Source organism: Mauremys mutica, chromosome 1, assembly GCF_020497125.1.
Source record: "Mauremys mutica isolate MM-2020 ecotype Southern chromosome 1, ASM2049712v1, whole genome shotgun sequence".
Taxonomy (NCBI): domain Eukaryota; kingdom Metazoa; phylum Chordata; order Testudines; family Geoemydidae; genus Mauremys; species Mauremys mutica.
In genome coordinates this window covers 246,847,495-246,873,312 of record NC_059072.1, presented here as the reverse complement: position 1 = coordinate 246,873,312, position 25,818 = coordinate 246,847,495, and the positions used below count along the sequence as shown (strand labels likewise).

The 25,818-nt window shown below is 45.5% G+C and overlaps 1 protein-coding gene across 3 annotated transcripts in view; it reads left to right on the top strand.

Moving 5' to 3' along the window:
* The first annotated feature begins 4,761 nt into the window (after nucleotides 1-4,761).
* CHST10 (carbohydrate sulfotransferase 10) overlaps nucleotides 4,762-25,818 on the top strand; it is a 34,547-nt gene continuing 13,490 nt past the window's right edge. Inside the window, exons 1-2 of one of the 3 annotated variants that reach the window (XM_045005916.1) lie at nucleotides 4,762-5,031; nucleotides 22,763-22,903. In XM_045005916.1, coding sequence (XP_044861851.1) covers nucleotides 22,804-22,903 — 100 coding nt within the window. In that variant the 5' untranslated portion in view covers nucleotides 4,762-5,031; nucleotides 22,763-22,803. Of the gene's footprint in view, nucleotides 5,032-22,762; nucleotides 22,904-24,564; nucleotides 24,763-25,818 lie in introns of those variants that run through there. The other 2 variants (XM_045005898.1, XM_045005906.1) reach the window with 2 other exon arrangements.

Genomic DNA, 25,818 nt, shown 5'->3' with positions numbered 1-25,818 from the left:
CCACTGTCCTTCATTACATTCATTTTAGACTAACATTTAACTACAGGTCACTCCTTGTCTCTCATGTTTATTTTTGTAAATAATATAAGAAATACAGAATTATTACATTAATATTATTCATGCTACAAAACTGAATCCCACATCATTTTTAGCTTCCTTCATGAATAACTTTCTTATATCCCTCATTCTGATTCTTTGTCCAACATTGTTCCATATTATAAACTTAATAAATTGAGAAGCTTATGTTCTATTTTTATTCAACCAGTGGTCCGTGCGTCATATGTGTCTTTTGCCAGTTTTTAGCTATTACAAGCTTCTTTTAGCCCTTAAGAGTCTAAAGCTTCTTTCCCAAGCTCCAAATGGAAATAGAGGCCACTTTCTACTCTAGAAAGAGTCTAGTAATGGCAAAAATGTTACAGGTCAATGGGGAATCAGTCAAATGTCAAAGATTAGTGGCATAAGATGGGGCTGGTAAAAAGCAAGCCAGCTGTCTAGCACTACTCTCCTTCCATGGTCAGTCACTTTTCAGTAGAGCTGCCCTTAAATCAGCGACCTCCCAAACAATGAAATGTCTTGCCTCCATCAGCAGAAATTGCACTTGGACAAGTATGAGTTCTTGTTGATATAAATAATATTTATATCACCGTGTGGTGGGTACTTGGCACTGAACAGATATAGAATTACAGAAATTTAGGAAGGAATATCAATAGGTCATCTAGTCCAGTCCCCTGCACAAAGGCAGGATTAATTATTACCTAGATCATCCCTGACAGGTGTTTGTCTAACCTGTTCTTAAAAACCTCCAATACTGGAGATTCCACAACCTTCCTAGGTAATTTGTGTGACGTTGCACTCCATATGTTTTATGGAAATATGCTTATGAGTGTGAATATGTTGTAACTGGAATATGCTTTATGCAAAAGGTCTCTTGTAAGGTATCAAAGGTTATAACCTACTGAATATATTCCTTTTATTTTGTATCATTCTTGTATCTGAAGCTAGAAATAAGAATTATAACTCTGAGGTCCTATTGTAATTATGCAAAGTGTGGGCCATTAATGGTGGTTTAGAAGCTTGATGGCTCCCATTGACTAGGACAATTGGTTGTAAATGGTTTATTTACCTGCAAGCTTTCCTGTGTATGTGTGGGCCAGCTCCTGCGTAATGAAGAATGAGGTCTTACAGTGACATGTGACCATGTCACATGATACTGGAATCCATCTTAAATCTGGTACTTTTCCATTTAGAAGGAGGGGTGGGGACCCAAAGACACATAAGATTCCCGCCTTGTGCCAAAGCTAGAAAACAGGATGGAACAAACCAAAGGGGGCTGCCAGTCATGAGAACACCCCTGCTTTCCACTTAAGCTGTCTGCTGGGATCAACAAGGACTGTACTGGGGAAAGGATTGGGCCCAGACTAGGAAGGATTCTAGTCTGTGAAAGAAGCTTTTTGGAAAACCTCTGAGGGTGAGATTTTTACCTGTAAACAGTTTCTTAACGTATTAGGCACAGCCTTGCGTGTTTTTGCTTTATTTTGCTTGGTGACTTACTTTGTTCTGTCTGTTATTACTTAGAACCACTTAAAACCTCCTTCTTATACTTAATAAAATCACTTTTATTTATTAGTAAACCCAGAGTAAGTGATTAATTCCTGGGGGAGCAAACAGCTGTGCATATCTCTCTATCAGTGTTATAGAGGGAGGACAATTTATGAGTTTACCCTATATGTAGAAGCTTTATACAGAGTAAAATGGATTTATTTGGCGTTTGGATCCCATTGGGAATTGAGTGTCTGGGTGCAGGAGATAGGTGACCTGCTGAGCAGTTTTTTGGTTAAAGTCTGCAGCTCTGGGGACGTGGACCAGACCTGGGTCTGTGTTGCAGCAGGCTAGCATGTCTGGGTCAACAAGGCAGGGTTCTGGAGTCCCAAGCTGGCAGGGAAAACGGGCCGAACACCACACCCAGAAGGTGTGTGGGTTACACATGCACTAAGAAGAGGGTAGCCGAGGTTTGTGTTGGCTTGGACCAGCAATTGTTTAATCCAAATTTGAATCTGCTGACAACCATTTATTCAATTTCCTCAGATCCTTTCATGACGACACAGAGAATACATAGCCTCTCACCTGCTCAGTTTGAATATGCTGGTTTTGTATTGGATTCAGTTATTATACATATGCCTATAGCAGTATATTCAGAAGCTCAAAGTACTTGGTTCCAACCTGATAACCGGCAGAAACAGGTTCCACAGCCACAGGCTGTTTATCAGGAAAGTTGCCTGTGGCCCATGACTGTTAAGTTTAGTGTCCATGTAGTTGCAGTTACCATTCTCATTGCCTGAAGAGAAAAGTAACTTCCAAGGTAGTTGGGTCCTAGTTCATTCAAGGCTTTGTAGATAATAAAAAATAGTAATACCTAGATATGGTGATTTCCATCAGTAGATCTCAAAGCAATTTGCAAAGGAGCATCATCATCGCTATTTTCTAGAAGGGGAAATGGAGGTGCAAAGAGTGACTTGCCTGAAGTCATCATCCAGCAGCTAAATTGAAGAGCCTAGAATAGAACGCAGGTCTCCTGAATCCTGGTTCACTACTCTAGCCACTAGGTCACACTGATGAGGACTAGCTTCTTTAAATGAATTTTCCACTGTATAGTTAACTATAATCGAGGTGGCATATGAAGCACTGATGTGATGTACTTTCATTGGCCTGATCTGCTTAGTAAGCTGAGTACAGCATGTGCACCAGCTACAGTTTCCATGTGGCCTTTTTGGTCAGCCTCCAATATAGCGCATTACACTACAATAGTCAAGCCTGAAAAGGCATGGATTATAGTGACTAAATCCTAATCTAACAGACAGGGGTGTTGCCTTCTGGCTAACTAGTGAGGGAAGAAGCCATTTAATTTAGTATACTAAGTACTACTTCCTGGGGCTTCAAATAAGAGATGATACACATTACAAGTTAGTGACTGTGAGTGAATCTTTCAGACTCAACCTCCCTAAACTGGTTTAATCCATATGATGAAACTGTGGAGTGCAGTTTGGGAACCATGTTTTACTAAATTTATTGCCAATCCCAAGTGTCAAATTTTTTTTTTAAATCATGAGATCTTAAAATGTAATAAATGTGGGGTTGTTTTACATGACTTTTGAGTGTTTGAGTCTTTGGGACACAAGATCACAGTTCCAAGCTTTTCTCTGCAAGTGGGAGGGCTAGTACCATACTAAGAAAGAACGCTGAGAGTGTCACATAATCAGAGGGTGACTCCAGCAGCTGGGTTCTAACAAATATTGTCAGACTCACAATAAACTGGTGAGAATTAGCAGCCCTGAACTCAGGCCTGGATTCTTCAATGTGATCCATGGGCAGATTCCTGAACTGGTCCATAATCCTATGGAAATGGGTGTCCAGGGGCACAGGGCAGGGTGCAGGACTGGGGCTTTATAAGACATTGGTTATGATTTTATTATTAGATAAATACTAAGCAGGTTGAACAGCCTGGGACCATTTGAACGTGGGGATTTAAACGAAAAGGACTGCAATTAGGTCTCACTGAAACAAGATCCCCGGCCACATCCTCAGCTACCCTCAAACCCCAGTGGGTCTTGAAGCCTGGGCTTAGGATGCCTCCCCATGAGTGCCCAAGGAGTGTGGTCCCCAGGGAGGGAGGCAGGCAGCGGCTCTGGGGTGGGGCAGGACTGGCTCTAGGTATCAGCAAAGCAAGCATGTGCTTGGAGCGGCACATTTCCAGGGGCGGCATTCTGGCCATTCTTTTTTTTTTTTCGGAAAAAACCCTAGAGATGGTCCTGAGCGCAGGGCGGCGGGCGGGCGCCATGGAGGGCAGAAGGAGCGCTGCAGCGGAGCAGCAGCATTTCCTCAGCAAGGAAGCAGAGCAGCAGCCCGGGGCCGAGGCGGTGGCAGCGGGGCCAGGAGGGGAAGGCAGCATCCCAGCCCCGCGACAGTGCTCCCTGCGGGCAGTGTATGTGCTGAACGACAGCCTGAAAGTCAGGGCTGGGGCGCGGAGCCCAGAAGTCGGGGCGCTGCAGTGCCTGGTGCAAGCCTGCGAGGCACAGGGAGTCCAGTTCACCACGGTTAACTTCGGGGAGCTGGACTTCGGGGAGACGGCGGTGCTGGACGCCTTCTAAGATGCGGGTGAGCAGGGCGAAGCGCATCACCCGGGTTGCCACCCTCCCCCTGCGCCTAGCCTGGGGAGCAGCTGGGTGGCGGGGCAGCACTGGGCACAGGCGGGGCTAGCTCATTGGGGGCCCTAAACGGGGATATCCCCCCCCCAATACTAACTGCGTTATTTCCACAAGCCAACACATAGCCAGACCCAGCAGTACTCAGACTCTTGTTAGAAAGTCCACCTTCAATAAGAAGCTGGGGAGGGGGTGGGAATTGTTTTATTTCACTAACTACAAATTCTCTGTTTTCATTTATTTAAAAAAAAAGTAATCAGTAAAATAAAATAACAGTGCAAAGTGCAAACATGTGTAAAAGCCCAAAAAAAAAGGGGGGGGGAGGGGTGAGTCAGCCAAATTTTTTTTTGCTTGGGGCAGCAAAAAACCCAGAACCGGCCCTGGGGTGGGGGCTGTGCTGGTGTCGCCTCCCCCCCTTGCGGACAGAGCCAGGCCCGGGGAGGGAGCCGGCCTGAGATGCCGCCTGGGGAGGGCGCTGCTGCGCCTTGGAGGTGGGGTCTCGCCTGCGCCCCGCTGCCTCCGCCCCCGCCCCGGCCGGGAGAGGGGCTGCTCCAGCGCGGCGGGGGCCGCCTGCGGGGCCGGGCCGGGCCCGCCTCTCCTCCGCGGGGCCCGGCGGGATGTGGAGGAGGCAGCCGGGCCGGGCAGCCGCTGAGCCGGGGTGAGGCGGAGCCGCCGCCGGGAAGCGGGAGGAGGAGACGGGGGGGGGGCGGGGAGCGATGCAGCCGCCAGAGCCGCTTCCCCCGGCCGCCTGCGCCGCCGAGTGAGGGAGGCCCCGGAGCTGCCGCCCCGCCGGGGGAGACCGAGGCTGCGGTGAGCGGCGCTGCAGGGCCCGGTAGGTGGAGACGGGGCGCTGCCGAGCCCGCCCGGGGCAGGGGGAGGCCTGGCTGCGGGGTCGGGGGCAGGGCGGGATGCTGCGCCGCTCCTGGCTTCTCCGCCGGAGACTCGTCCCTGTGCGGGGCAGGGGCCGGCGGCTCGGATGCCGCAGCCAGGGCAGATCGTCCGTCTCCCGCTAGGGCCGGAACTGTGGATGCGCTTCCCGCTTGGCCCCTCCAGCCTCCCGGGGCGTTGGATGATGAGACATTGCCAAAAAAAAACACAAAAAAACCAAACCCCACAGCCCACCCCTGGAGTAATGCAAAACTCCGAGGTACTACAGACCAATAGCCCCCTGGCACTTCTCAGCCCAGCGTCCAGAGCCATGCATGGGGCTCTTGAAACCCAGCAAAGTCCAGGGCGCAAGGGTAGGTCTACACTAAAACCACTGCAGCCCGCAGGCCGCTGTAGTGCTATGTCCACACTAGCACTTTTGCCGGTAAAACTTTTGTCAGTCAGGGTTGTGACCCCTCCCCCCACTTCCCAACAGACATACATTTCACCGACAAAAGCGCCAGTGTGGACAGCGCTATGTCAGTGGGAGAGCGTCTCTCTTACAGCGCTATACTGTGCCGTTGTAAGGTCCATAGTGTAGAAATAGCCTAACTCAGGCCAGGTCTGCACTACAGAGCTATGTCAGTATAACTATCTGGCTCGGGGTGTGAAAAATCTGCACCCGAGTGATGTAGTTATACCAACCCACTCCCTGTGTAGACAGTGTTATGATGGCGGAAGAGCTACTGACTTGTGGGAAGATGGATTTACTGCACTGGTAGGAGATCTCTCTCCTGTGGGTGTAGGACAGGGGAGGGCAAACTACGACCCGCAGGCTGGATCCGGCTGTCAGGGCTTTCAATCCGGCCCGTGGGATTGTCAGCCCCATGGCGCAGCAGGGCTAAAGCAGGCTCCTTGCCTGTCCTGTCCCCAGCCCCGCTACCAGAAGCAGCCGGCACCATGTCCCTGTGGCACCTGGGGTGGGTGGGTGGGGACAGAGGGCTCCATGCACTGCCCTCGCCTGCAGGCACCACACCCCGCAGCTCCCATTGGCCGGGAACGGTGATCCACAGCCAATGGAAGCTTTGGGGGTGGTACCCACAGGTGAGGGCAGTGGTCAGCGGAGCTGCCTGCCCCACCCCACCCCCAGGAGCCACTGCCGGACATGCTGGCCTCTTCCAGGAGCGGCGCAGGGCCAGGGCAGGCAGGGAGCCTGCCTTAGTCCTGCTGAGCGCCGCTGCCGGGCCGGAACCCACACCCCAAACTCCTCCTGCACTCTGCACCCCAACCCCCTGCCCTGAGCCCCCTGCTGCACCCCAAACCCTTGCCCTGATCCCCTTCCTGCACACCGCACCCCCTCCCACACCCCGCACTCCCTCCCACACCCCAACCCCTGTCCCCAGCCATACATTCATGGCCCTGCATGCAATTTCCCCACCCAAATGTGGCCCTTGGGCCAAAAAGTTTGCCCACGCCTGGTGTAGGAGCATTTTCATTGAAGTGATCCAGTGGCCTGTAGCGATGTAGCATTTTTAGGCCATGTCTATGCTACCGCAGTAAGTCGAACTAAGTTACACTACTCCAGCTACGTGAATAACGACATAGCTTAGGTCGACTTACTGTGGTGTCTACCCATGCTGGGCTGATGGGAGGCACTCTCCTGTCAGCTTACCTTACTCTTCTCATTCGGGGTGAAGTACTGGGATCGACTGGAGAGCTATTTGCGGTTGATACAGTGGGTCTTCATTAGACCCACTAAATTGACCCCCGGCGCATCGATCGCCGGAGCGTCAATCTGGCTGTAGTGTAGATGTAGCCTTAGTGTAGACCTACCCTTAGACACATGCAATGCATAGGACAGTCGGGGAGAATGAGGATTCCTAAAAAAGGGTAGAATCCAGGAGATCACTTATACCCCTTATTTGAGAAACAAGGTGGGTGACGTAATATCTTTTATTGGACCAACTTCTGTTGGTGAGAGAGACAAGCTTTTGAACCACACATAGGGTGACCAGAAGTTCCGATTTTATAGGGACAGTCCCGATTTTTGGATCTTTTTCTTATATAGGCTCCTGTTACCCTCCACCCGCCGTCCCGATTTTTCACATTTGCTGTCTGGTCACTCTAGCCACACAGAGCTCTTTTTCAAGTTCCTTATTTTAAATTTATGTCTCCTTTTTCCTGTGGGTTGGTTCCCTTATAACATTTTGGTGAGAGGCTCACTCTCCAAAGAAGGGACCCAAAGCAAAAATATCCTGAATATCTGTAACTTCTCATGAGTGAGTAATTGAAATTAAAATGCATGGTGGGAGAGTTTTTCCATGCGTACTAGTTCTATAAAGAATGCTGGGAGGTTAAAAGAAATGTGAGTACATTCAGTTTTCTTGCTGACAGTCAAGGGTCACTGTCAGAAATGAGAGGTATACTCCGTAGAGACTCGTCTATCAAGCAAAATGAAGGAAATCTGCTGAGCTTTGTGAGTTTTCTTCCCTTTACAAGAATAGGTGAGAGAGCTCTAAAAGGGTTGGTAGACATAAATCTTGAAATCAGAGTGTGATGATGTTAAACCAAGTGCCAAGGCCATAGAGATTAACTAAGAACTGACAAATTCATAGCTGGAACCAAATCAGCTCACTGTATGTTAGTTTTGTTCAAAATAGGTATTAGTCTTATAAGAATGTGTTTAGTCTCTGTGAAATGCTTGTAAGTTGCTGCATGCAATAATCTCACTTGTAATGCTGTATTCCATGCTATAAGGAAATATGTAAGTTTTGCTTTATAATTTGGAAAATGTTTGCTCTGAACTTGTGAAGCCAGGAATGGGAATTGTTCCCTCCATTCAGGAGGCCTATAAAGATTAAACGAGCTATTAACAAACATTGTGACGCAAAGGATTGGTGCATGTCCCTATCACACCTTGGAAATGCTAAGTGTAAGGCAGCTCATCTCATAGACCAGAAGACTAAATGTAAAAGATAAAACGGGGAGTCACAAGAAATTTTTTCATCTCTTTGCTGTTTGAAGTCTCACAGGGCCAGAGACTCTAAAATGAGGCAGGAGATCCCCCAGGTTTATCCCTTGGTTTGCTCTGAAAGAGATATCTTGAATTGACAGATCACTATCACTCTGTCTCTCTTAGGATTTAGATTGCAACTTATTTGTGTGTATGTTGGCTTGCTTTAACCTGTAAATCACTCTTATTTCTTTTTCCTAGTTAATAAACCTTTAGTTAGTTTATTACAGAATTGGCTACAGGTGTTGTCTTTGTGTAAGATCTAGGGTACCAATTGATCTGCGGTAAGTGACTGGTCTTTTGGGACTGGAAGCAACCTGAATATTTTGTGATTTTTGGTGTAAGTGACCATTTACCAGCTTGCCTGGGTGGTAAGATAGACTGGAGAGCCTAATAGGACTATGTTATACTCCATGGTAAAGCTGTTGTAGTGATCCAGGCATTCACATTTGTTACTGGGTTGGTGAAGTCTAAGTATAGAACACACCACCAGTTTGAGATGTCTGCCTTGTTTTTGACAGTCCGTCCTGAGGTTGACACTCACGGTCGTGAGTCATTCCAGACAGCGTGACAATTGGCGTAGTCTTGGCAGAATTCACATGCCACAGGTTAATTGGGTTTATAGCTTATAACCCCAGTGCTATTAAAAGTTTAAATTTTATATTGAGAGTTTTTAAGTATTTAAGATTAGTCACAATGAGTGAATCGCAGTAAGATGAGGGTCTTGAAACAAACAACATTGAAAAATTATGCAAAAAATAGGGGGAATATCCCAAAAAGAAAGCTTCAGATGAGGAACTGAGAGCTGCACTCATAGTCTTTTTGACTGAGTATGGTCTGAGCACCCCCTATTCCAGTTGCCACAGAGACCGCTGCAGTGGAACTGATTCAGCTGGAGCACCAGGCAGCCCAGGAAGAATGTGAGCACCAGGTACTGATGGTGGAACTCCAGATCAAGGGAAAGGAAGAAAATGGGGAGGTGGAGGAGAGAGTCTATGAAAGATGCAAAACTTACCGCAGATGCATGGAACAACTGCAAGCTAAGGAGAGAGCACACCAGAAACAGATGGAAGCTCACACTTCGCAGCTCAAAGTACTGGAGCAGCAAAAGCAGCAGCCTCAGCCAGTGAGTACCCCACCCAAAGCACTGGGGAGTGGGAGAAAGCCCACTCAAGAGACTGACTGTCCACCTTTGACAGACTGGGATTCACAAGATTCCAGAGGATAAGTGGTTGCCAGTCCTTTTGACCAGCTTACGGACCAGCCATAGAAATGTGAATTTCTATGAGCAGATTGCTCAGAGGATGCAGGAGAAGGGCTATGACAGGTGCCAGCAGCAGTGCCGCATGAAATTCAAGGAGCTGTGGCAGGCATACCAAGAACGCCAGGGAGGCCAGAAATCCATTCAGAGCCAAGCTGCAGACCTGTCACTTTTACAAGCCTTATTTGGCAGACACACCTGCTCCCGCCCCCCGCCCCAAGCACTGTGGATACTTCCAAGGACTCCAAGTCAGAGGCCCTGCCATGAACAGTGAGGAGGAGAAGGTGGACAAGGAAGTATAGGAGGAGTATGAGGTACAGGTGACTGGGGGATCCAGCCATGCAGCGAGGCAGGACCTCTTTTTGACTCCACGGTAGTCCAATCACTTTTTAAATTTTAAGTTTTGAATGTTTATTGCCTACTTCATGTTACAGAATACAATTATTTTTTTAAACAAAATTCATCTTTATTAGTTCACAGCATATGCTGGCTGACTGGTGCTGAGCAGGTCTGGCAGCGGTCAGTTACCTGTTACTGCAGTGTCACTCATAACATCAGAACATCAACTCATGTCAACAGTATGTCAACTCATAACATCATTCACAAACATTAATAGGTGCATTGACACTGATATTCCTACATACACAGCAATCACCACAAAATTCATACCAGGCTGCAAAAGAGCAAGGCCAGGTACAGCACACTACAACAACACACACTACTCTGGCTCACTATTAAAATGGTCTTTCAAAGCCTTCCTGAGCCATCTAGCTCTGCATTGAGCTCTTCTAATAACCCTTTATCTAGCTGTTCAAATTCAGCTGACAACCACTCCACCTCCATCCTAGCAGAAACGTTTCCCATTTTGCTTGTCAGATATTATGCGGGACACAACAAGCAGCTATAAACCATTGGGATATTTTTCTCACTAAAGTCCAATCTTGTAAGTAGACAAATGCCAGCGACCCTTCAGACAACCAAAAGCACATTCAACTGTCAGCCGGCACCTGCTGAGTCTACAGTTGAAGCTCTCCTTGGTGCTATTGAGGTGGCTGGTGTATGGCTTAATGAGCCATGGGAGAAAGGGTAGGCTGGGTCACCCAGGATCATTAATAGCATTTCAACATTCCCAATGGTAATCTGCCAGTCAGGAAGAAAGTCCCTGCTTGCAGCTTTCTGAACAGTCCTGTGTTCTTAAAGATGCGTGTGTCATGCACCTCCCCTGACCAGCCCACATTGATATTGGTAAAACATTCTGATGATCCACCAGTGCTTGCATAACTGTAGAAAAGTAACCCTTTCTGTTGATGTACTCTGTGGTAAGGTGGTCTGGTGCCAAAATCAGAATATGTGTGCCATCTATTTCCCCTCCACAGTTTGGGAACCCCATTGCTGAAAAGTCATCCATTATGTCCAATGCATTGCCAAGAGTCACAGTCTTGCACAGCAGGAGATGATTAATGGCCTTGCACAGTTGCATGACAGTGGACCCTGCAGTGGATTTCCCGACTCCAAATTGAGTCAGAATACTGACTGACCGATAGCAATCTGGCATTGCAGTTTCCCACAGTGCAATCACCACTTGCTTTTCTGCTTTAAATACAGCTCTCATTTTAATGTCCCTGCACCGAAGGGCTCGGCCAAGTTCAGCACACAAATCCAGGAATGTGGCCTTGTATATCTGTAAGTTCTGCAGCCACTGCTTGTCATCCCAAACCTGCATGATGATGCCATCCCGCCAGTCAGTGCTTGTTTCTCAGGCAACAGAACGGGCACTCTACCATCTGCAGCTGCTCTGCGAATGCCACCGACAATCTTGAATTGTTTCTTTCTATGTCCACAGCAATCTAGCCTCCAAGGAACTGTCATTTTCTCTGCAGCTCCTCTTGCAGCTATGCAAATACTGCAGTATTAGGTGTGTTGCGCTCGCGACGCTCATCACAATTGTGAGAGCTGTGCAGGCTCCATGCTTCTGTCAGAGGCGGTGGACAGTGAGAAAGGATGCATGGGTTTGTGGGACTTTGAAAAGAAGGAGTAAAAATTATGGTTGCTGATTAAACTATGGGATGGAGACTACTGCATTATGGGAAGTGGACCCCCTGCTTGCAGTCACCCCTGGGTGACTCATTTCAGCCGCCATCAGTCCTTGCGAAAACTTCCCTAAAGACTGCACTGGATGGTGATGAGTTGCACAGTGGGATACCTACCCATGGTGCAATGCACTCAGCATGGATACAGGTGCTCCTGGTGAGGATGTGTACCACTAACGGAAGGAATCAAGTATGTACATGTACAAGTGATGTAATAACTGCAGCCGCTGTATGCCAACATAACTTAGGTTAACATAAGTTTGTAGTGTAGACATGGCCTGTAACGGGATGGGACTCACCACCTGGCGCCTCCTGCTGGTGACTCCAGGAATTAGCTCTGTCCAGTGGAGCGCCCCCTCCTGGTGGTGTCCCGTCCGTCGTTCTGCCCTCTGTTGCTGTCTCTGGACCCGCATTGCTGCCTGCTCGGCGGTGTCCTCTTCGAGGCCACTGCCCTCCGGCAGTGCCCCTTAGTCCATCTGCACCCCCTTCCGGCGGGGGGGGGGGGGTCAGTGATCAGCAGTCCTACGCCCCAGCCACTATGTCCAACCGCCCTCTGAGTCCAATCCCTCTTGTCAGGGATCTGGCGTAGTATAATGGCCGCTCCCTATGGCCATTGGCTGGGTGTACTGCAAGGAGGAAGGGGGGGACCCAGGCCCACCCTCTACTCTAGGTCCCGGCCCAGGGACCCTCTGGCATCAGCCTCGCTGTCCTCCTTCTCTCCCCTCCTCTGTCTGTTTCCCTGGCCCGCTTCCCCTACGGCCCCTTGCACCCGCTAGGCCCTTCCCTTCAGGGCCTGCAGCCTGGCAGCTATGGGCTCAAGCTCTCTAGCCTCCCTGGCCAGCACTGCGCTGTCCATGGTACTAGTCTCCACCCTTGGAGACTGACCTTCCCCTCTCGGAGGCCTGGGACAGACTGACTGCTCCCTTCCTGAGCAGCCTTTATATATGTCTGAGCCTGGCCCTGATTGGCTGTCTCCTAACTGGGCCCTGATTGGCTCACAATAAGCCCTTCTTTGATTGGCTCCCTGTCTGCGCAGGTGCCCTGGCCGGCCGCAGCCCACTCTCACAGGGAGTGGGGCAGTCCGCCCCACTACATGGCCATATACTCGTGGTGGTGGATTCCACCACCAGGTACCCTGAAGCCACAGTACTATCTAATACAGAAGCTGAAACAGTGATTACAGCTTTATTCACTATTTTTAGCAGAGTAGGTTTTCCTGGAGAGATCTTGACAGGCTGTGGTGCAAACTTCATGTCTGTAGTCTTTAAACAGTTATGGGAATTATGTGGAGTGAGGGAGCAGCTGTTAGATTCCTATCATACAGAAATCAATGGTTTAGTGGGAAGATTTAATGGAACTTTAAAAGCTATGCTAAAAATGTATGTCAGCAGGTGCGAGAATGACTGGGATGTGTTACTCTCGTATTTGCTATACAGCAAATATTCCCCAAGGTACAGAAATATTCCCCAAGAATCTACTGGATTTGTCCCCTTTGATATGCTGTATGGGAGGCAGTGAGGGGATCCCTAGCTTTGATTCAAGGCTCTTGGGAGTGCAGAACAGAGGAAACAGGACAGCCTGTAGGAGAGTTTGTCGCTTGTTTTAAGGAGAATGTACAGGCTCTGAGGGATTTAGTGCAACAGAACCTTGAAAAAAGTCAGGAGACACCGAAGGGATGGTACGATAGGCATGCTGAGGAAAGATCGTTTGCATTGGTGATTTGGTGCTAGTGCTGATTCCAGGGTGGAAAAACAGAATGTAGGGCTGTTGCTTAGGACCTTTGGAGGTGATAGAGAGAATAATTGAGGTCACTTATGATAGAGTATGGCAGGGGATCTGTGCAAACATAGATTAAAAATTTACCATGAAAGGGAAATGGCAGTGAATATGATTTGTTGTGCTGATGAAGAAATGTTTAATGCTCCTTTGATTGATTTGGTCAGAGAGAGCAAGGAAGAAAGTCCCCTGGAAAGCACTGAGTTCGGGAAGAGTTTGGATGCATCCCAAAAGCAGGAAGTGCTGGCCCTTTTGAACCACGACAGACCTGTATTTTCCAACTGACCAGGGTTAACTGACAGGATTGTACATTCTATTGAAACTTCAGGGCCCTCCCTGTTCCTAGAAAGGCATGTCATGCTAAAAAGGAAATGCAGAAACGGATCCAGGAAGAGGTAGATACCCCCATCACCAGCATGCTATCTACTGAGTCAAAAAGCCTCTGGACATCTCTTATTGTGATAGTACCTAAAAAGACAAACCATGAAGTTTTGTGCAGACTATAGGAAGCTAAGCATTATCATCCAAACTGACCCATAACCCACACCCTGATGAGAGGACCTGTATCCATGATATAAGGAAATACGTAAGAGGAAAATGTTTGCTCTGAGCTTGTGAACCCAGGCTCAGAAATTGTGTCCCCTACCCTCGTGCCCATTCAGAGGCCTATCAAGATTAAACGAGCCATTAATGAATATTGGGACCCAGAGTATTGGTGAATGGCCCTATCACACCTTGGAAATGCTACATGCAAGGGAGCTCATTTCACAGACTGGAAGACTAAATGTAAAAGATAAAACAGGGTCACAAGAATATCGCTACAACTCTGTCTTTTAGGATTTAGATTGCAACTCATTTGTGTTATAGGTTGGCTTTCTTTAACCTATAAGTAACTCTCTTATTTCTTTTTCCTAGTTAATAAACCTTTAATTAATTACAGGATTGGCTACAGGTGTTGTCTTTGGTGTAAGATCTAAGATACAAAATGATCTGGGGTAAGTGACTGGTCTCTTGGGACTGGAAGCAACCTGAATATTTTGTGACTGTTTGGTGCAAGTGACCTTTTAACACCAAGTACAGCTTGCCTGGGTGGCAAGATAGGCTGGAGAGCCCAAGGGGACTGTCTGTGACTCCGTGGTAAGACTGTTATAGTGATTCAGGAGTTCACCTTTGTTACTAGGATTGTGACATCTAATTATAGAACATACCACCACTTTGGGGTGTCTGTCCTATTTTTGCCAATCTGCCCTGACGTAGGCACTCACAGTCATAGAATCATAGAATCTCAGGGTTGGAAGGGACCTCAGGAGGTCATCTAGTCCAACCCCCTGCTCAAAGCAGGACCAAACCCAACTAAGTCATCCCAGCCAGGGCTTTGTCAAGCCTGACCTTAAAAACCTCTAAGGAAGGAGATTCCACCACCTCCCTAGGTAACCCATTCCAGTTCTTCACCACCCTACTAGTGAAAAAGTTTTTCCTAATATCCAACCTAAACCTCCCCCTCTGCAACTTGAGACCATTACTCCTTGTTCTGTCATCTTCTACCACTGAGAACAGTCTAGATCCATCCTCTTTGGAACCCCCTTTCAGGTAGTTGAAAGCAGCTATCAAATCCCCCCTCATTCTTCTCTTCTGCAGACTAAACAATCCCAGTTCCCTCAGCCTCTCCTCATAAGTCATGTGCTCCAGCCCCCTAATCATTTTTGTTGCCCTCCGCTGGACTCTCTCCAATTTATCCACATCCTTCTTGTAGTGTGGGGCCCAAAACTGGACACAGTACTCCAAATGAGGCCTCACCAGTGCTGAGTAGAGCCACTCCAAACAGCGTGACACAATGGAATAAAGTAAAGGAATAAAATACTTTCCTGCCTAGTAGTCATAAGAGTTTATATCTGTCTAGATACCTGCATGACTTCCATCTCTATAGCATCTGAGCTTCTTTTCACTTTAATGGTGTATTTTACATTTTAATGGTGTGCAGGAGGCACATGGTAGTTGCTCACTGTGGCCTCAAACCTTTAATATACTGAGCTTTGGCATATTGCTGCACCCATGAAGCACCCTCTGAATGTCAATGGGGCTCCATTCAGGCAGAGTAAATTGTAGAATTGAGGCCTATGGTGGTGTTTTTATTCCACTGGAGTATTTTGCTCTGGGCTGTTCAGTTACCCAGTGTGAAGAGTAACTGTCTTCCCAAAAGTACTTGCCTTTTTTCCAGAGAATGGGTGCACATGCCATACTCCATCCTGCCTCTTTTTGTGGCCTATTGGTTTATGAATATAGAATAATAGAAGATTAGGGTTGGAAGAGACCTCAGGATGTCATCTAGTCCAACCCCCTGCTCAAAGCAGGACCAACACCAACTAAATCATCCCAGCTCAGGGCTTTGTCAGGCAGAGCCTAAAAATCCTCTATGGATGGAGATTCCACCACCTCCCTCGGTAACCCATTCCAGTGCTTCACCACCCTCTTGTGAAATAGTTTTTCCTAAAATCCAACCTAGACCTCCCCCACTGCAACTTGAGACCATTACTGCTTGTTCTGTCATCTGCTACCACTGAGAACAGCCTAGTTCCAGCCTCTTTGGAACCGTTCAGGTAGTTGAAGTCTGCTATCAGATTCCCCCTCACTCTTCTCTTCTGCAGACTAAACAAGCCCAGTTCCCTCAGCCTCTCCTCATAAGTCATGTGCCCCAGCCCCCTAATCATATTCGTTACCCTCTGCTGGACTCGCTCCAATTTGTCCACTTCCTTTCTGTAGTGGGGGGCCCAAAACTGAACACAATACTCCAGGTGTGCCTCACCAGTACTGAATAGAGGGGAATAATCATTTCCCTTGATCTGCTGGCAGTGCTCCTACTAATGCAGCCCAATATGCCGTTAGCCTTCTTGGCAACAAGGGCACACTGTTGACACATATCCAGCTTCTTGTCCACTGTAATCCTCAGGTCCTTTTCTGCAGAACTGCCGCTTAGCTAGTCGCTCCCCGGCCTGTAGCAGTGTATGGGATTCTTCCATCTTGAATGCAGGACTCTGCACTTGTCCTTGTTGAACCTCATCAGATTTCTTTTAGCCCAATCCTCCAATTTGTCTTGGTCACTCTGGACCCTATCCCTACCCTCCAGCATATCAACCTCTTCCCCCAGCTTAGTGTCATCTGCGAACTTGCTGAGGGTGCAATCCATCTTATCATCATTAATGAAGATGTTGAACAAAACTGGCCCCAGGACCAACCCCTGAGGCACTCTGCTTGATACCAACTGCCAACTAGACATCGAGCTGTTGATCACTCCCCGTTGAGCCCGACAATCTAGCCAGCTTTCTCTCCACCTTATAGTCCATTCATCCAATCCATACTTTTTTAACTTGCTGGCAAGAATACTGTGGGAGACCGTATCAAAAGCTTTGCTAAACTCAAGATATATCACGTTCACCACTTTCCCCATATCCACAGAGCCAGTTATCTCATCATAGAGGGCAATCAGGTTGGTCAGGCATGACTTGCCCTTGGTGAATCAGTGTTAACTGTTCCTGATCACCTGCCTCTCCTCCAAGTGCTTCAAAATGGATTCCCTGAGGATCTGCTCCATGATTTTTCCAGGGACTGAGGTGAGGCTGCCTGGTCTGTATTTCCCTGGATTCTTCTTCTTCCCTTTTTTTAAAGATGGGCACTATATTTGCCTTTTTCCAATCGTCTGGGACCTCCCCCGATCGCCACGAGTTTTCAAAGATAATGGCCAATAGTTCTGCAATCACATCCGCCAACTCCCTCAGCGCCCTCGGATGCATTAGACCCAGCCCCATGGACTTGTGCATGTCCAGCTTTTCTAAATAGTCCTTAACCTGTTCTTTCACCACTGAGGGCTGCTCACCTCCTCCCCATTCTGTGCTTCCCAGTGCAGCAGTCTGGGAGCTGACCTTGCCTGTGAAGACTGAGGCAACAAAAGCATTGAGTAGTTCAGCTTTTTCCACATCATCTGTCACTAGGCTGCCTGGATTTAGGGTTTTGTGGAAATTAGGGCAGATAGTTGAGCACAGCGAACGGAAGGCAAACAAAGAGATGGTGAGGAAGCTTTTCTGATCTCACCATCCTACAATCAAATTGGTGGTATTGAAGTGAGAGACGAGAGACAAGGAAGAGGCTGAAAAGTCCCTATGTGCTCCAGAAAGAGAAGACCCAGAAGAAACTTAAAACTACAGATAAGAAAAAATAAAGGGATTAAAACTAAATGCAGAAGGAAGCAGAAGAGTTTAAAAAGGAAAAACACCTCTAAATAAAAGAAGCACTTCAGAAACAAACAAAATTAAGGAGACAGAGGAAGCAGGTAAATATATGAATGAACTAGCAGAATGATAAAAAACAAAGATGAAGAGGAGAGATTGGAAATATCTTGATATTCAGGTACCCTGGTTTGGAACATGATAGAAGCATCTGCATAGAAGGATTTAGAGAGAGGGAAAATGTAAGGTTTTGCTTTTTGTAAATTCTTAAAAGGGCATTATTTTGAATTAGCATAATCTCTAAACAGGGTTTACTATTGAAATCAGTTACCTTTATTTAGACTCCTGAGTAGTCTGGTTCCTGAGATAGTTAAAGAGCTGGTTAATATAGAGGCAGCTTGGCTAGCTGGCTGGGAGCAAACTCCAGGGCCCACTGTTTATATATCAGTTATGATGAATCCTGTGTGAAAGATATATGATCAATATACATCTATGGCTGCAGAAAGTAGACAATGTATCTACCAACAGATTAGATAAAAACCGCTTAACTTCTCTGCCACAGCTTCTCCTTGTGTAAAGTGAAAATGATAATAGTCAAGGCTATGGGGCTGGCTGTACCTCTGTCCCCTTTCTAGTCTCTGAGCGCACCCCCTCAGGTGATAGCCCTCATGGGATAAAATGGAAGGTCCTTTCATGGATTGAGAACTGGTTAAAAGACAGGGAACAAAGGGTAGGAATTAATGGTAAATTCTCAGAATGGAGAGGGGTAACTAGTGGTGTTCCCCAAGGGTCAGTCCTAGGACCAATCCTATTCAATTTATTCATAAATGATCTGGAGAAAGGGGTAAACAGTGAGGTGGCAAAATTTGCAGATGATACTAAACTGCTCAAGATAGTTCATACCAAAGCAGACTGTGAAGAACTTCAAAAAGATCTCACAAAACTAAGTGATTGGGCAACAAAATGGCAAATGAAATATAATGTGGATAAATGTAAAGTAATGCACATTGGAAAAAATAACCCCAACTATACATACAATATGATGGGGGCTAATTTAGCTACAACAAGTCAGGAAAAAGATCTTGGAGTCATCGTGGACAGTTCTCTGAAGATGTCCACGCAGTGTGCAGCGGCGGTCAAAAAAGCAAACAGGATGTTAGGAATCATTAAAAAGGGGATAGAGAATAAGACTGAGAATATATTATTGCCCTTATATAAATCCATGGTACGCCCACATCTCGAATACTGTGTACAGATGTGGTCTCCTCACCTCAAAAAAGATATACTGGCACTAGAAAAGGTTCAGAAAAGGACAACTAAAATGATTAGGGGTTTGGAAAGGGTCCCATATGAGGAAAGATTAAAGAGGCTAGGACTCTTCAGCTTGGAAAAGAGGAGACTAAGGGGGGATATGATAGAGGTATATAAAATCATGAGTGATGTGGAGAAAGTGGATAAGGAAAAGTTATTTACTTATTCCCATAATACAAGAACTAGGGGTCACCAAATGAAATTAATAGTCAGCAGGTTTAAAACAAATAAAAGGAAGTTCTTCACGCAGTGCACAGTCAACTTGTGGAACTCCTTACCTGAGGAGGTTGTGAAGGCTAGGACTATAACAGCGTTTAAAAGAGAACTGGATAAATTCATGGTGGTTAAGTCCATAAATGGCTGTTAGCCAGGATGGGTAAGGAATGGTGTCCCTAGCCTCTGTTTGTCAGAGGATGGAGATGGATGGCAGGAGAGAGATCACTTGATCATTGCCTGTTAGGTTCACTCCCTCTGGGGCACCTGGCATTGGCCACTGTCGGTAGACAGATACTGGGCTAGATGGACCTTTGGTCTGACCCGGTACGGCCGTTCTTATGTTCTTATGTTCTTTGTGTTTTCCTATCTTGGGGTGGAATCATTCTTCCACCCTTAGACCAGGATCTGGCTATGGTTTCCTGTATATACCAACTGCTACTATCCTGCAGATCTGAGTACACTGAAACTGTCTGCTCCTCTCTGATAGCCTAACACACCATCTTAGAAATTCAATACATAAATCACATTTGGGGATAGAGGTTAATAATCCTTACTGATCACCCACATATTCATCATAAGAACAAAACTTGTCTTCCTAGCAGATATATTATGAATATTAAAGGACGAATTCTACCTCCCTCATTTGTGTTCAGTAGACCTTAGTCGGAGTAATCCTGTTATTTTCTGCAGAGCTACTCAAGGAATGAGGTACCATTAAACATGGTGAAGGGCCTCCTGGCTCATATTTTGTATCTCTATCTGATCAGTAAGAGTCTAATAAACTTTTCAAGTGCTGGTGGAAGTGCTAGGATGTCTGTAAACAAGAGTAAAAGTTTTGACTCAATTGCTAGAAGATGATGATGTCATGGGTGTTGTGATAAACTGGAAAAGGTCACCTCTGAGACTTGAGACTCTAGCACGAATCTTAGGGAAAGGGCTGTAACAATGTTGTGCTAGGATGAAACCTATTTTTGAACTATTGCTGATTTGAGTCTGGAAAGAAATCAGTGGGAACTTGCTCTCAAATTCCGATCATAGTACTTGCCCTTTCTGGCCTCCAGTTTTCGATAATGGAGTAAAGCCTGATTCAGAAATTTTGTGCTTAGAAGATGGAAATTGACCTAGAAATGGGATACAAGATATTTGTTCTCCTGTGAGGGTAGCAGAGATGAATCTTCTACAGAGTCTATAAAAATCCAAAGGATAGTTGACTTGAATGTGACTGAGCATGGTTTTTAAGAAGAAAACTCTTAAAGTATGATAATAAAGGAAACTCTCTCTTTCAACAGCCAAACTAAAAATGATACATTTGAGAACTGAAAACTTCTGTAAGATTGTCATTGAGCAGTTTGTGCCAGGGCTCTGGAATCCACATACCCTAAATTCCACACAAGCAGATCCTGGTGTCCACACACAGATCATCATACTGCAAGGTTGGGCCCTAACTCAGCTAACCAACAAAAATGACATTGCCCAATTTTTTTTAAAGAGAACTTTATGTTGTGTAGGATAGTTTTTAATTTGATCTCTTTCATTACTGCAAAAAATAGTATTAATGTTTCAATATCCACTATGGTTATGAATGTGTCTGTTCCTAGTGAATATTTAAAACAACAGAGAAACTGTCTTTTTAATATATCAAATTCATCGTGCTAAATGCACATTAATCTTTCTAATGGTAGATTAGATTTCCTTATGCATCCTCCAAAAGCAGCTCTGAACACCGGTTCCAAAAGTTAAAAGATTGTTGGATTTTTATTTGTAATTGGAAATACAATATTTCTTCCTTTTCCCCACATCCATTTCACCTACTTATGTTCCAGAATTCCCAAATGTATATTCTTCTACTTGCACGTGTTCCAAAGAATGGCACTCAATGTCGTTGTCACTATGACTGACAGGACCAAAGCCTTCTTGGATGGGCCTTGCTTGAACCAATCAGGCAAACATTGGCTAGAAAAGCAGTCAACACTGGGGATGTTAGGGATGGTGCAGGTCAGCAGGTGGAAGGAAAGGGACACAGCTGAATAATATGAAATACATTTACTTTTGTCATTTAAGCTTTGCGGGAATGAGAAAAGTAGGGGTTGAGAGGGGCATCGATTGGTAATTGATTATCAATCTTGCAAATGGAATCCCAGAAAAAATACTTTAAAGATGCTTTGTTTCTACTGTATACTTGATAAATGAACTGTTCAATAGGACATGCTTTTTTTTTAATTCTGTTTAAAGTATATAAATAATTTGGTCTTACGATCTAAGCAAAGACCAGGGAATCAGGATAACTAGTCTATCTTCAACTCTGTCACTCGCCACGACATCTTTGGCAACTCGCTTAACAGGGTACAAAATCCCAAGGATAAGAATTTGAAATTCCCATTCCAGTGAATGGAAGTTACATGTGATTACCTTCTGATGGAATTTGGTCGGGTCTTGGTTTCCCCGGTGATTGAAGGGGTGGGGGAGCTAATAATTTAGCTAAGCCTCACCACATCGTTTTGACATTTGTATGTTAGAGCCTCGTTTTGTTAAGAGCTATCAAAGTTTCATTGTCATTTATCTTCATGGAGAAGAGTTCTCTTAGAGGTGAAGTGCAAATACCTGAGTTCAGGCCCTTGGGTGTCTTGTGTTTATCCAGCATCAGTTGAGGCAGTACTGATATTGAAAGCAGGGTTAGAAATACAGCTTCTGCTTCTTTCTTGCAATGAAACATCAACACTTGAGGCGTCTCAGGTCTTGGCAGGTAAATGGAGATTGAACTAGAATTTTAAAAAGTTGTATAGACTTAACCTTTATGGGTGGGATTTGCAAAAGCACTCAGCATTGGCCTAGCTGCTCCCATGGAAGTCAATGGGAGTTTTACCAACCAGAGTTAGGCCAGTGCTGAGTCCATTTGAAAATCCCACTCTACAAAAGCATACATTTTGAAAATGTGTATTCAGTTAATGTATGGGATCCTAAATCATTTTTTGTTTTTATTTTTAAAAGCATTGTATTCTACCTTTCAGAGAATTTTTTTGCTAAGATGTCAGCTGCTGATCAAAACTAAACAAAACCAACATGCAACCTTCCTACCCCAGCAGATCTGCAAACTGCATGCATTGGTAGCCTACTACTGTTACTCCATCCTCTCTCCCATCCCTGTTTGGTTCACCGCCTGTTGTACTTTGCCTTTAAACCAAGAACTTGATCCCACAATCTCTCCAGGTGAAACTTTGCACCTTCCTGGAGCCCTGTTGACTTTGAAGGACTCTGTAAGAGAAAAAGGGCTTGCCATGTGGATCCGATTGCAGGATGGGGGCCCAAAATAGTAATGTCTTTGGGGAAGGGATATTCTTTTACTACCCTTTCATACAGGACCCTAGCATGATGGCAGCCTTGGCCAGGCTAGAGCCTCTAGCAGCTACTATGACACTAGTAATAAAATTATATCATAACTGTAGAAATATTAAGTACACCTGTACCCCGATATAACGCGACCCAATATAACACAAATTCAGATATAACGCGGTAAAGCAGCACTCCGGGGAGGCGGAGCTGCACGCTTCGGCAGATCAAAGTGAGTTCGATATAATGCGGTTTCACCTATAACACAATAAGATTTTTTGGCTCCCAAGGACAGCATTATATCGGGGTAGAGGTGTATATTAAAGGCTATATTGTTATAAAGTTTAATCCGCTAGGTGTATTTGACTTCAGGCAGAAATATAATATGTATATTTTAATGTCTGCTATACAAAGTACTGGTTTTATAAAATAGAAACAAATATATTTCGTATGTGGTAATTTTTTTATTTTTATTTTTTAAGCAGGAAAAGACAAAAGTTTTATATGGCTCACGTCTGACAACATGCACCATCAGTGGCTGCTGTTAGCTGCATGCTTTTGGGTGATATTCATGTTCATGGTTGCTAGCAAGTTCATCACACTGACTTTTAAAGACCCAGATGGTAAGTTCACCTTTAATTAAATTTGATATAATACAGAATATTGAACAATGTTCTGTCCAAAAGTGGCAGTGTAATCATTGTGCCCAATGCAGATCCCAACACATTATTATCTCTTTGTTTATTTTAGAGGATTAGAGATTGGAGCAATGCATTTATACATTGCTAGCAAGTGACAATTCTAATGCTTCTACAGTTTACATTCTTGTTTATAAAAACCTGAAAAATAACATTGCTACCAGATTCCTACATTTAGGAACAGAGGGGATTACATTTTGAGAGTCTGCCTTTTAATAAACAGGTTCTTGAACCCATTCAATTTCAACATCTTAGTCAGTAAACAAATGGTGTGTGTTTGAAGCAATGAAGAACAATCCCCTGAATTGTTTTGTTCCTTATTAGAGAGAAGGGAAATTTCACAGTAACTAAATAGTAACTATATAGTCTTTATTTTCTGCACCATTTTAAATATTTGCCATCTTACAGCATTCAAGAGACATGGTGTAAAGTTTGATTAGCAGTGCACGTACCCTAACCTCTCCTGCCTTGCTCCTTACTTTCAGTTTTATCCTCTGCTGTTTGATTGACAAATAGCTTATAGGCTTTTGCTTAGCCTAAGTAGCCCAGATGGTATTAGACTGATAAGGAGTTTAAAGGTACTTGATGACACTACACACAGCATGCCTCATTCTCTGTATACTGATGTGTTGCTGTTAACAAGCAGACCTGCAGGGAGTGTATGATGAAAGCACTGACATGACATGCAGATAGTGTTTTTGAGTGTGTGTGTGTGATGTTAGAAGATACTCTATTCTTGTATCTTTGTAAGACACTTAAAGAATTGCTATTGGAACAGAAGACAATGCAATTCCTTAGGCTCCAATCCTGCAAAGCCTGAAGCACATAGTTAACTTTACACACTGCGAATAGCCTTATTGATTTTATTGGGAGTATTCACATAGAATACGTACATAACTGTGCAGAATCAGAGCCTTATTTATTGTGCTAAGTAACTGCCATCCAGTGATATTGTGTAGAATGCAGACAGCTGTAAGAACAGTGTTTGTTAGCTAAAGATTTCTGGAAACGGATCATGAACATTAGTTTTGTGTATGACTTACCAAAATGATGGCGGGGGAAAGAGGGAGAGTAATTTTGGCCCTGGCCTGTTTTGGTCAGGAAATATTTAATAGTGATAGAAAAACTATCTAATTACTGATTACTTATAAAAAATATTCTGACCCTCCTAAGTGACAAGCTGTCAACCCTTGCTAGACAATTTAAAGGTAGAAAATACTATTTATTTGAGTTAACTCAACCAGTTTTCATAAGGTGTATGTTTTGTCCGAGTTGCTTTCGATGGATAGCTTTGTAGGTCTTTATTTGCTTCTGTGATTCAGTAGGCAACTCTCTGGCTTATTTTTAATGTGTTTGGAACTTGGGCCCGGGTCCTGCAATGGCCTGTGCTTGAGCAGACTGCTTCAGCGGTGCAGTTTGGCTCAGAAGTCTGCCTACAGGAGCTCATTGCAGGATTGGTGCCTTAGAGCTGAACTGATTCTTTGGGGTCTACTCTGGTCTCCAGTGAGACATGATTTGCTTTGCCTTCTGTTTGATTTTTCTATCTTATCTGCGTGTATCCTCAGAAATAAATAACTGACTTCCTTCCCCTTGTCTTTATAGAAGTGGTAGTTTTCATTTTGTTTAATCTCCTCCTGTTGTGATATACAAGCTTTTAGCAAGCATTGGTTTATCCTCCTCCACCTCAGTCTGCTTAAGTTACATCACTTTTTTTCACTACCACTACTTAATTTTCCTATTACGACTCCAGAACTAATTTGAAGAAGGATGAACCTGCTTGACAGGTAAGATGGCTTAGCTTGCAAGTTGAGACACTTCTGTTCTAGTTTCAGCAATAATAAATTCTCACTGAGATTCATAATTGTCCTTAATTTGCAGGTGACTTGCTCTTTCAAGTATTTTTATACATCTATAAAAATGTGAGAGTAACGTAATGAAGTGCCATATACTGTCTTGATGAATTATTTTTGTAGGAGACATCCTAAGCCAGTATTTTTCAAACTGGGGTCACCACTGCTGGAAGCGGCAGCCAGTAAGTCCCTCGGCCCATGCCGCTTCCAGCAGCTCCCATTGGCCCGGAGCAGCAAACTGCGGCCAGTGGGAGCTGCGATCGACCAGACCTGCAGACGGGGCAGGTAAACAAACCGTCCTGGCCTGCCAGGGGCTTTCCCTACACAAGCGGCAACCCCAGTTTGAGAAACACTGTCTTCAGCCGTAGGGCAGAGGGTTGGGAATCTTTGTTTGTTTGAAAGTTACAATAGAATATTATTTTTGAGGGAAGGGTTTGCATGTGTGGGTGTGGGTATGTGTCCCACAATATCTTTGCAACTGTTATTTATTTATCATTTGTACTGTGGGTCGTGTCTAGGAGCTCCAGTCATGGACCAGGACACGATAGCACTACAAAAATAGAACAAAAAGGCTGTAAGCCAGGGACGGGAAAACTTTTTGGCCTGAGGGCTGCATCCGGTTTCCAAAATTGTATGGAGGGCCGGTTTGGGGAGGCTGTGCCTCCCCAAACAGCCAGGCGTGGCCCGGCCCCGCCCCCTATCCAACCCTCCTGCTTCTCACCCCCTCCCTGACGGTCCCCCCCCACCAGGACTGGGGGGGGGGATAGGAGGAAGGGGCCAGGGGCTAGCCTCCTAGGCCAGGAGCTCAAGTGCCAGGCAGGAGGGTCCTGTGGGCCGTAGTTTGGCCACCTCTGCTGTAAGCTCTTTGGAGCAGAGGTTACTGCAGTATAAGATAAGAGACAAGGTGAAGATAGCCAACAGATGAGGAACACAAGGGAACAGTCTTCCTTTTTTTCCCATTTATCTTCCTGCTCACTTCCCCTTCTCTCT